The 11,669-nt window shown below is 47.6% G+C and overlaps 1 protein-coding gene across 1 annotated transcript in view; it reads right to left on the reverse strand.

Annotated features, from left to right (window-relative positions):
• LOC138566650 (PE-PGRS family protein PE_PGRS45-like) overlaps nucleotides 1–10,088 on the reverse strand; it is a 162,042-nt gene extending 151,954 nt beyond the window's left edge. Inside the window, exons 1-2 of the mRNA XM_069644201.1 lie at nucleotides 9,843–10,088; nucleotides 2,892–2,980 (exon numbers count right to left, since the gene is read on the reverse strand). Coding sequence (XP_069500302.1) covers nucleotides 2,892–2,980; nucleotides 9,843–9,887 — 134 coding nt within the window. The 5' untranslated portion in view covers nucleotides 9,888–10,088. The remainder of the gene's footprint in view (nucleotides 1–2,891; nucleotides 2,981–9,842) is intronic.
• Between the last annotated feature and the right edge of the window lie 1,581 nt (nucleotides 10,089–11,669).

Raw genomic sequence — 11,669 nt, forward strand, 5'->3', positions numbered from 1 at the left:
AAATAAAAAATGATCAGTGACCATATCTCCGACCCCATCACCAGTATGCCACAAATGATTTATCACGTGCCCTGACCCAAACCCTTCCTGTAATACTAACACTTACCCAAATGCTTACTTTACAATAGCCACTGGGTTTACCCTAACCCCCAACCTACGTCAACCTTACTATCCCTTTCCAACCTCCATTTCCCTTTCTTTAACACTTACCCAGTCCCATATACCAACACTTGTAATCTATCCTAACCACTACCCAAAATATTTACTCTAAGTCTAAATCCTATCCTTACCCTAGCGCCTATGCTTACCCAAACCCATATCCCAAACATTTTCCCTGACACTTAATCTACCCTAGCCATAAACCCAACATATGTACTCTAAGTCTAAATCCTATCCTTACCCTAGCCCCTATGCTTACCCAAACCCATATCCCAACATTTTCCCTGACACTTAATCTACCCTAGCCACAAACCCAAAATATATACTCTAAGTCTAAATCCTATCCTTACCCTAGCCCCTATGCTTACCCAAACCCATATCCCAACATTTGCAGACACTTAATCTACCCTAACTACAAACCCAACATATGTACTCTGAGTCTAAATCCTATCCTTACCCTAGCGCCTATGCTTACCCAAACCCATATCCCAACATTTGCCCTGACACTTAATCTACCCTAACTACAAACCCAACATATGTACTCTGAGTCTAAATCCTATCCTTACCCTAGCGCCTATGCTTACCCAAACCCATATCCCAAACATTTTCCCTGACACTTAATCTACCCTAGCCACAAACCCAAAATATATACTCTAAGTCTAAATCCTATCCTTACCCTAGCCCCTATGCTTACCCAAACCCATATCCCAACATTTGCCGACACTTAATCTACCCTAACTACAAACCCAACATATGTACTCTGAGTCTAAATCCTATCCTTACCCTAGCGCCTATGCTTACCCAAACCCATATCCCAACATTTGCCCTGACACTTAATCTACCCTAACTACAAACCCAACATATGTACTCTGAGTCTAAATCCTATCCTTACCCTAGCCCCTATGCTTACCCAAACCCATATCCCAACATTTGCCCTGACACTTAATCTACCCTAACTACAAACCCAACATATGTACTCTGAGTCTAAATCCTATCCTTACCCTAGCGCCTATGCTTACCCAAACCCATATCCCAACATTTGCCCTGACACTTAATCTACCCCAGCCACAAACCCAACATATGTACTCTAAGTCTAAATCCTATCCTTACCCTAGCGCCTATGCTTACCCAAACCCATATCCCAACATTTGCCCTGAAACTTAATCTACCCTAACTACAAACCGAACATATGTACTCTAAGTCTTAATCCTATCCTTACCCTAGCTCCTATGCTTACCCAAACCCATATCCCAACATTTCCCTGGCGCTTAATCTACCCCAGCCACAAACCCAACATATGTACTCTAAGTCTAAATCCTATCCTTACCCTAGCCCCTATGCTTACCCAAACCCATATCCCAACATTTTCCCTGACACTTAATCTACCCTAGCCACAAACCCAACATATGTACTCTAAGTCTAAATCCTATCCTTACCCTAGCCCCTATGCTTACCCAAACCCATATCCCAACATTTGCCCTGACACTTAATCTACCCCAGCCACAAACCCAACATATGTACTCTAAGTCTAAATCCTATCCTTACCCTAGCCCCTATGCTTACCCAAACCCATATCCCAACATTTTCCCTGACACTTAATCTACCCTAGCCACAAACCCAACATATGTACTTTAAGTCTAAATCCTATCCTTACCCTAGCCCCTATGCTTACCCAAACCCATATCCCAACATTTTCCCTGACACTTAATCTACCCCAGCCACAAACCCATCATATGTACTCTAAGTCTAAATCCTATCCTTACCCTAGCCCCTATGCTTACCCAAACCCATATCCCAACATTTGCCCTGACACTTAATCTACCCTAGCCACAAACCCAACATATGTACTCTGAGTCTAAATCCTATCATTACCCTAGCGCCTATCTTAACCCTAGACCAGACAATCATAAACCCACTTACCCCTCCTTAACCCTAACAATTACACTACCAGCACTACAATTTTGACTACTTTTTGCTCGGCAACCTTTTGACTGCAGAGGTATTTTCATCCATGCCAACCCTCCCGATTTAGGTGGGAGACACCCGATTTTTTCATTAAAAACAGTACTATTTGTTACTGTCTCCCGCCTAAAATAGCAACATCTCCAATGCATTCCTACGGGGGAAATGCATTCTCCTGATTTCGCTGCTGAAATCTCCCTCTCAGGGGCTTCAGAACGTTGGCATGTCTGTATTTTCACCACGACTTTTTCACTGACTACATATTTGTCGGCTACATTTTTTCTGGATACCCCCTCGAAGTGTTTTACTCCACTGCACATTTTCTTAATGGGTTCCCCTAAAACTGCAAAACACTTCTGACCACCCCATGCGATACCCCGCAGCGCGTACCGGGATTCCCTCCGGAGGTGCCCAGACTTGCCAGCTATCAAGATCTTGCCAGAATCATGAGCCACACTTGCTTCTTGCCAGCCCCCATCATCCAATGATTGACATTTCAAAAAGTGGGCATGTTCGTTCCGTCACACAGAATGATAGGCGTGGGGGCGTAGCTTGCGTAACCTACAGTTTTTAAACATAAATAAGACACCATTTCCCTTGTATTACAGTGCATGATCCCCGCACCGCATCTCTTCACAAACCGTGCTCATGTGCACTGGGGTTGGAGATAATGAGCAGCTCCTAGAGGCGGTGCCGCTGGCATTCAGCGCTGTAAAACAAAACATCAGTCGATCACGGCATGCAAAAAGGAACCTGGGCGGCGCAGTTACCTGCTAATATTAGCGGGGATCTTCCCTTTAATGTTCACAGACATCCCTTGGTGAAGGCCGCCATCGATTGGGGTGCAGGCAGGAATGAGCTGTAGGGGAGAGAGAGACAAAAGGTCACACAGATGCACGGCGCTCACCCATCTCCGGCAGTGCCACCCCGAGGAGAAGCAAGGGCAGGTGCATGGAAAGCCGGCCATGGAGAACTCGTTAATAAAGGGTGCAAGTCAAGGATCCTAAACACAGGGAAACACCTCCCACCCCCTAACAATGCGAACACTGGATGCAAGAGGCGCACTGATGGACACGGTCTTCAAGAGGGGGTGAGGGCAAGGCCAGGTGGGAAACGCATCACATTAACATTCAACTGGAATATTTTTATTTATTTATTTATTTGTATTTGTATTGTGCAACTTGCAGCGCAGGGGCATCGAGGCGCTGTTACAAGAATATGTAAGATGTTTGACATACAGGTTGAGGCGCCCTTAGGCTTATTGGTTACTTACAGAATTACATGACTAATTACATGGCATACAGAATGAGAGAGTAACAGTATGTTGGTACTACTTCCAAGGGGTGGTGCTGGTTTACAACTTTTCAGTTAAAGTTGTAAAACATGGTCTTTCCAAGTGATTTAGGGCTTAACTCTAACGATTACAGAATTTTAAACTTTGCTCGGGTCTACAGGACACGCACAATTAACATTTACTTGGCCTGCTTTTAACTCCTAGAGCGATTCTGTGCATATATTATGCCTGAAACCCAGACTGGCTTTCACTATGCGTGAAACCAACCAGTTCAGCTCATACATAATTGAGCCAAACATTTGGAAAGTAGAAGTCGAGTTTTACTTAAAATGCATAGCCCTCCTGCCTTCTCCTATCACGCGAAGGGAACGACCCTCACCCTCATGATCGTGTCTAGGGGAGGGGGAGCAATCGGATGATTTTGTTTTTGGCGTGTGGGCACCCATTGAAGTTTATGGACAGCTATGATGCTTTCCATACGTGCGAACTGATTCCCCAGCAGTTGACTCGTCACATGCCTGTGGCTTGCAAGGTGGGCTTCAAGGCGCTGCATTTTCATCCAGTGTATAGTGCGACTCCCAGGCCAGGAGCATTACAATACATAATCTAACCACATCTCAGCCAAGCTAGGTTTCGTATTAGTTGAGTGATAGCTCCGACCTTAAGGTGGAGCTCCACACGTGAACTGGGTGGCCTTTGGCTATCGGAGACACGTGGGCTGGTAGTGATGGGCAACGCTGCCGGGTAGCCCCAAGCGAGGCCGAGTAACTGCTGGGCAGCAGGCCCAAGAGAGGGGCAGCAGCCCTCCCCAAGGCCCAGCTCCCCTCTGCCCCCCAGCACACAGGGAACCACACAGTCGCAGGGCTACAAAGTACAGGAAGGGTGAGGAGTGAGGGAACACCTCACCCTTCCACAATAACAAATGGGCGCTAAGCACCCAGGGGAAGCAAGGGCAGCCAGGGAGGGGAACAACAAAGGGATGCCCCCCTCAGGGGCCAGACAGTCGGCTCCATGCCAGCCTGGGGGCTAGCTTCACAGCTCCCACAGATATACAAGGACACAGGGGTATATAATGAGCTGCTTGCAGCTCAGAAGAACACAAACTGTTTGTGGACCCTGCACGGGGACCCAAACACTAGGTAGTTTGCTGTGTACTCTAATGACAGAGTGACATTGGGTAGGATATGGGCTCTGAGAATGTCAATGGGGCAGAACTGAGCACTGATGGAGCGGCACTGGGCAGGGCATGGCCTCTGAGACTGTCATTGGGGCAGAACTGAGCACTCCGAGAGAGATACTAGGGTCGATTTGGAGAAGTGAAAGATAGACAGAGAAGAACGCGGGCACTGAGAATGACATGGGGTGCAGGGGGGCTGTGGAAGAGGGGGCCATGTGGGCTCAATCTGGAGCAGTGCGAGCCAGATGGGCCATTCTCTGACAGGGAGATAAATATAGGGCGGGTCCGAGGCAGAGCACAGCATGAAAATGTGTTTTGTTGTGAAAATGCTGGCATATTTTGGGAGAGAAGCATCAGGCTTTGGAAGCAAAGACAACGCAACGCAGCACAACACGGGTTTGAATCCCGACCCTGCGCTTAAAAACCAATCTCTTGTATTAAGCGCAGTGTTAGGAAAGATTTCATAATTGTATGCCATTTTCCCTCCATGTGTCAACCCCCAAACTTTTTGCTTCTGTTTAGACACCATTGACTGACTTTGCCAGAGAAGCACAGCCTTCAGCTGCACTCCTCTGGGCTTTCACTCTCTTTCTATGGCGAAACTGACATGCCCCTAAAACAGTCAGTCCTGGTAGACTTTGTTTCACTTAGTCCTTTCCTCATGTTGCAGCTTTGTACAACATGTAACAAGTGTGCAATGTATCTTACCATACAGCACACTTGGTTCTATAGTCATTTCCAAAGGCCCTAGATACTCTCGCTGGACTTTTTATGAGCTGTGCAGATGGGTCATGGACAGGACTGGTGGCAGCTATCTTTTCGCATTATTTTTAACCCTTTCCTGCCATGTTATCCGCGTTAACCGCGTTTGGCACAAATAGGTGGCCTGGCTCCAAAATGTCCATGCCACGAGGTTCTTTGTCCTGTCCTTTGGCCATCTTGCTCCTTCACCTTCCCCAGTTCGAGTCGACCTGGGTCAGTCCTTATTTGGTCATGCACTTTCCCGCGAATCCCAATGCTTTTGCGTGCTTCTGCAGGCCTTGTGTGTGTGCCTCCAGGATGTGGGCTGGAATGTCTGATTCCAATACACATCCTGGGTGCCAGAGAGTCTGGAGTGCCATGAATACCTGGGACCACTGTGGTCTGTGATTGGTCCACGTATGGAGTGTGTGTTTGTGAGCAGATCTCCCATTGGGTCCTCTCCGTTTTGGCGCGAAGGGAACTTTGGATAAGAGGAGGCTGAAAACACCACTACCAGGTCGATCTCCTGAGTTCTCACCGAACAAAGGATAGGATCCAAGTGTCCTGCAACTACGAAGCTAAGTCGAGGAACCGCTGGTGACCTGCTGGAAGGTTTGGCACCCTGAGACTGCTGTCGTCCCGTGGGACACCTCTGCACCCAGTCGTCCTAGAAGGTCTGTGAAGACGCTTAGACTCATTGGAATAGTGGGACCAACGATTCTCGGCACTGTCATCAAACCCTGCAAGTAAGCTTTCTTGGAAGTGTCCCAGGGCCAACCAGTGGACTGAACAGCTTACCCAGTTGCTTTGCTCTGTCACCGCCGCCGTTTCGAAGAGGCCCTCGAAACGTGGTATACTGCTAGCTCTGTGTCCCCGGCATCCTCACAACGAATTTCGTACACTTGCCGTTCCCAGGTCTGAAGTGAGACGAGTGCACCAGGACCAGAGTAAACGCGGTTACCATGTTGCCCTGTCGTGGCAACGATCTGTGCAAGTTCGCTGCATTTGTGACCCTCTTGCCCCTGAAGCCTGCTGCAGTGAAACTGGGCCGATTCCTCCACCCGGAGCGGAGGAATCGCCACTGTGCCGTTTGGGAAAGATCACTGTATTTTAGGAACTGAAAGGTGCCGAGACGTCCTTTTTGCTGCATTCGAACCTGCCAGCGAAGTGGACTGAACTGGCGAAGTTTGGGTCTGCTTGTGTCGGGGACCGGTGGTACTCCTTACCCCAACTGGTGGCCCCTAGCGCAAGAGCCCATTTTTACGCACGAGTGGCCCCTGAGGGTCCTTCTCCTTTCCACAGCTATTGCAAAATAGCGACTCCATCCCGCACTCTCAAACTGCTTCTGCCCTCAAGTGGAGGTCCTTCTTGAATAGCGGGAACTTGTTCTGCATCGTCTGATCCACCTTCCAGAGCTGCTACAGACCCCTGAAGAGACCCTGTTCTGCCCATTGGAACAACCGCATCATTTGCATTGCATGTACTAATGAGCACCAGGCTCCTCTCTTCTTAGGGCTTGGACTGCCTCTTAGTTAGGTGTACTGTCGATGCCGAACTGGGCCTAAAGACTATCTGCATTGCCTGTTTCCTTCCCATATAGGTTGTCGACATATTTCATGCATTTAACCCTTTAGACCCCAATGGTCTTGTATATATATTGTATTGAGTGTGATGTATTGTTTTACTTAGTGTTACTGTGATTTGTTACTGTGGTCTATGTTACAAAGGCCTTGTAATAAATGTGTCTATATTTTTGATATAACACTTGTCTGGAGTAATTTGTAAGTGTTCTTGCTCTGTGTGCTCATTGAGGTCCTTCAGTCACCCTGACGCTCCTGAGACCTAGTCTTGAGCGCCTGCCATAGCTACCCTGATTGGTCTGGCTTGTCCAGAGGTTACCCTGTTCCAAGAAACTAGGCTGGCCTTCTGAACCTCTGCCCCTTCAGAAATCCTTCTTAACACGCGTTATATAAAGAACAGTTATAATTATACACTGTAACATGTTTTATTAAACACATAAATCATAATGAATGCCATGGCGAAATGGGTCACTGCTGTTCACTTGGGTAGATGTGTTGTGAAAAAGACAGCCTCGGAAAGGAGCGCCCTGAATAGACCACAAAAGGCCATCTGCGCTTGTGCCAGGATCAGGAACAAAACCGAAAGCATTTCTACTGCCCAACCCACCAGTAATCCCGAGATGTCACCCCCTTCAAAAAAGGGGTGCAATTTGACCCTAAGTTCTGAACTATAATGAAGCATAGTTTGATTGACATATTGGCATGTAAGTTAGCTGGTTGGCATGGCGGTCAGCGGCCCCCCAAACGCATGGCCTGGAAGTCACACTATCATCTGGAGGAAAATTCCCCACCTAGATGCAGACCTTACAACTCGCATGCATCTGGCAGGTGTCACCCGCTGCAGAAAGCAGTTCACACACGAAAAGCCTTGTACTTGTCCATAGACTTCAATGGGCTCTCGACCATCAAAAACAAAGTCACCTGATTGCACCCAGCCCAGCCACTCAAAGGGTGGAGAGGTGCTCCTGCATGTGGACAGGAGGAGAAAGTGCTGTTGAAAAAGGCTGCACTGACTTGGCATGTATGCTTCAGACAGGGCTCCTGATTTTATTTGAGCACAAGACGCATGAACATGTGTTTCACAGGTGCAATGGCTGGCATGCTTCATTGCGGATTTCTTTGAGCATAGAAAGCAGCGCAAATGATGTTGCAACGGCAGTGCTGGTATATACTGTTTAAACATAGCGTCATGATTTTCTTGTGCACGGCCAACGTAAAAATGTGTGCACACAATGCTTGTGTGCACCCTTGTCAACCTGGAATATATTGGAGTATGCTATGTGTTCCCATGCAGAACTGATTGCTAATTTGATGACTGTGTATCCAGTTGTGCTGAAATTAAGCCTCCCAAATGCCTCAGAGGTGGTTCAGGCTTTCAAAGGCCAATTTGGAGACCATGCTTACAGCCCACCATTTCAAATCACCAGATGCCATTGGCCTAACAGCTCAGAACCAGCTGGCCAGTTCTATATTTATTGAATGTATTTATTTGACATTTGTAGAGCGCACAGAACCCAAGGGCATCTGCTGAATCCAAGTCATTAGAGGAGCGCCCCTCCTGATGGCCGCGAGTCTTACACGTCCGAGCTGTGCAATTCATTTCCTGCAACTTTCGAAGAGTACAATCTCACGGAATGAGTGTAAGGAAGACAGAGATGGACGGAAAGAAAGAGGGGAAAAGGAATGAAATAGGGAACAAGTGAAAACATTGAGGAAAGAGGAAAAATGAAAGAGAAAAGGAAAACAAGAATTAAAAATAATAAGAAAGGACGAAGGAAAGAAGCAAGGAAGGTGGGCAAGAGAAGGAACACAAGAGAGCGACAAACATAAAGGGAGAAATAGGAAAAGTTGGAGACGAGGAAAGAATTAAGGAAGAAACTAAGTTAAGAAAAAGAAAGGAAGGAAAGCAAAAAAGAAGGAAAAAGAAAAGGGGAAAAGGACAAAAAAGGACCAGGCAAAGAAAGAAGGCAGTATACAAAGAGGGGGGAGGGATGGAGGGAGAGAGGGAAGGAAGGAAGGAAGGAAGGAAGGAAGGAAGGAAGGAAGGAAGGAAGGAAGGAAGATCGATCTATGGGTTCTGCTGTATAGACATGAGACATCCTAGCTGTGTTTCAAACAGGAGCACCCGAAAACATGTTTCCCTTCAGCTCTTTAACTGCACACAATCAAGTCCTCTTTCTACTTTACCCCATTCACAACCCTTTCTCTAGCTAGACAAACATACTTTCTTTATTTGTGTTGCTGCTCTCTCGGGAGGCACTGGTAATTATTGGATTCTTTTGAAAAGAAAGGGATAGATGTGAGTGGCTCGTTAAGACTTATTAAAAACAGGTTCATCAACACTACATATCGACATATAAAATTGGCCCATCAGTTTAGATGAGGGGTCTGCGACGTTTTGCTCTCCGGATGTTTTAGACTACAACTCCCATCAGTTCTAGCCAGCATACTCAATGGTGAGGGGTCAAGGGAGTTGTAGTTTAAAACATCTGGAGAGTCAAAGATTGCAGTCCTCGGGTGTAGATGGCTCCAGGAATGAAGAGGTATGATACACACTACAAGTAAGACCCCCAGAGAAGTGTTTCTAAACTATGAATATGCCTCGTGTCGTTTTCCCCTTAAACAAACATGCGTTCATGAAATTAAATCGAATTTCAATAAAATGAGAAGAAACCCCTGGTGGGCAGTTGCGCCGCTCTAACCTACTTGGTATAATTGCTTCTTTAATAATAAAACCCGCGTGTATTTTTGATCTATTCACTAGTTGTATGTATTCAATGCTTTGTTTTAATAACTGTTCTCTCGCAGTCCGGGGTAGCCAGAGCCTCTGATAGTTTGGAGGCAGATTGCATATTTCTTATTTCATTAATTACATGCCATTGTTGAATTCGTAATAATACTTTCGGGCCGCGCAGCGGCTGAAACTCACCGGGTTGTACACGGGCTGGTATGACGGCTTTAGCACGTAAGACATCTCGGCGCGGCGGTCGGTTTCTCAGCTCTGAGGAGACGGCGTGACGCAGTGAGCTGCTCTGGCAGGGCCGGGTACTTGTACCCGCAGAGCTTGGGCGGCTGCTCACCCGGCCCACGCCCGTATACGCTGCCACGTGCTGCTCCTGTGCACCTGCACGCACGCGAGCGAGTGCCGCATCCTGCACTGGGAAGTCTCCCCGGGTTGCCAAGCTGCGTGATTTGTCATCTTTGCCGCAAGCATCCATGAACACGTAGTGATGGGTGGCGCCCTCTTGGCCATTGGAAACCAAGGTAAATCCTCCACTTTAAGGTCAAAGTTTGAATTCTGCAGTGTGGCTAGAATGACGGTAATTCCGTTACTTCCAAAAAAGGGAAGGTAACAGACTTCCTAGCACTTTTGGTTACTGCACCACCAAAACTCGTACTGAGGCCCTCCTCCGTTCCTTAACTGCTGCTGTCCTGTCCAGTTACCTTGCGAATTTTGGCTTTCACCTTGGTGAGCTCTAATTCCTTCTCAATTCTTGTGTGCGCCGCCGAAGGACTTCACTTCCTGAGGGCATGAACTCAGCCTTTCCCCCGGTGGAGCTGTTAGCTTCAAAGAGCCTTTCTGGTCCCATGCAGTTTTGTCATTTCCAGAGAGTACAGCATATTTATAGTAGAGGTGCCCCTGTATAAAATCCAGTGGTAATGTACTATGGTGACACATTACCCCCATGCTGGTGTGCATGTGATACACATGATCATATATGATCATGGCTCTGTTGCCTGGGATTTCCAGAGGATAAGTGAATGACAGCCAATTCTGTCCCATAGGAATGACTCCTCTGAATGTTGGGACCACCACCGATTGGGTGACTCCCCGAATCTTTAAGATAGTTGGAAGCATGGTAATTGGGCTGGGGATCACTCCCTAACTCCGATTTCATATTAAGATTGATGGTATAAGACCCTGCGCTGCAGATGATATGATATGATAGGTTATTTATAACGCGCTTAATACCCAGAGGTTTCTATCCACGGGCCGGGGGACTGAACCCATGTTGCTCTGTGTCGTCTTGCTTCCAAGGCGAGCACGTTGCCGCTAAGCTATCCTCCCGAGGTGCAGACCCTTCTGAAGAACCTGCAAAGGCCTCTCGAGAACCACTGTCTGCAACACACTGCACGGGATCTTAGAGTTCTAGACCTCCTACCCTCAATGGCTTGGTGCTCGCTTTCCTGTCTCGGCCGAACTGCCAGAGGAGAAATCTCTCAATCGTCGCTCACCATCCTCGGCCAGTGAAAAGGCTCTGCGGCAAGAGAAGACCCTCCAAGAACCTGGATACGCCTCCGCTGACGAAGCCAGGGACCTGCGGCTGCACAACAAGATTGGTGTCAAGCTTGCACGAACACCAGAAAGTGGTGCCCTTACCTCCCCTCCATTGGTACCCTACTTTGGTACTTCAAGCTCCCTCCCAATTCTTCCAGCCCCGTTATCTGTTCTTGAACGATTGGAGCCATCCTTTCTTCCAATACCATCCTCAAGGGCGGTGTATCTCTGCTGGATCTTAAAGGCTGCGTCCGCACCCCAGCATGGGCAGGCAGCACTCCAGTGGCCCCTCATCTGCTTCGACGTCTTCCACGACTACTCTCGCTATTCGATGCCAGCATCAGCGACAAAGAGATTCTACCATGATAAAGATAGGCGCCAATGGAGCAAACTGAAAATGGAGAACAGGACTACAAGTCTCCAACACTACTGAGCCAAAGGATTATGATTGGAGGGGCCAAGTCCACCATTTGCTGA

The sequence above is a fragment of the Ambystoma mexicanum genome, chromosome 2p (assembly GCF_040938575.1).
Source record: "Ambystoma mexicanum isolate Mex_15411 chromosome 2p, UKY_AmexF1_1, whole genome shotgun sequence".
Classification (NCBI taxonomy): domain Eukaryota; kingdom Metazoa; phylum Chordata; class Amphibia; order Caudata; family Ambystomatidae; genus Ambystoma; species Ambystoma mexicanum.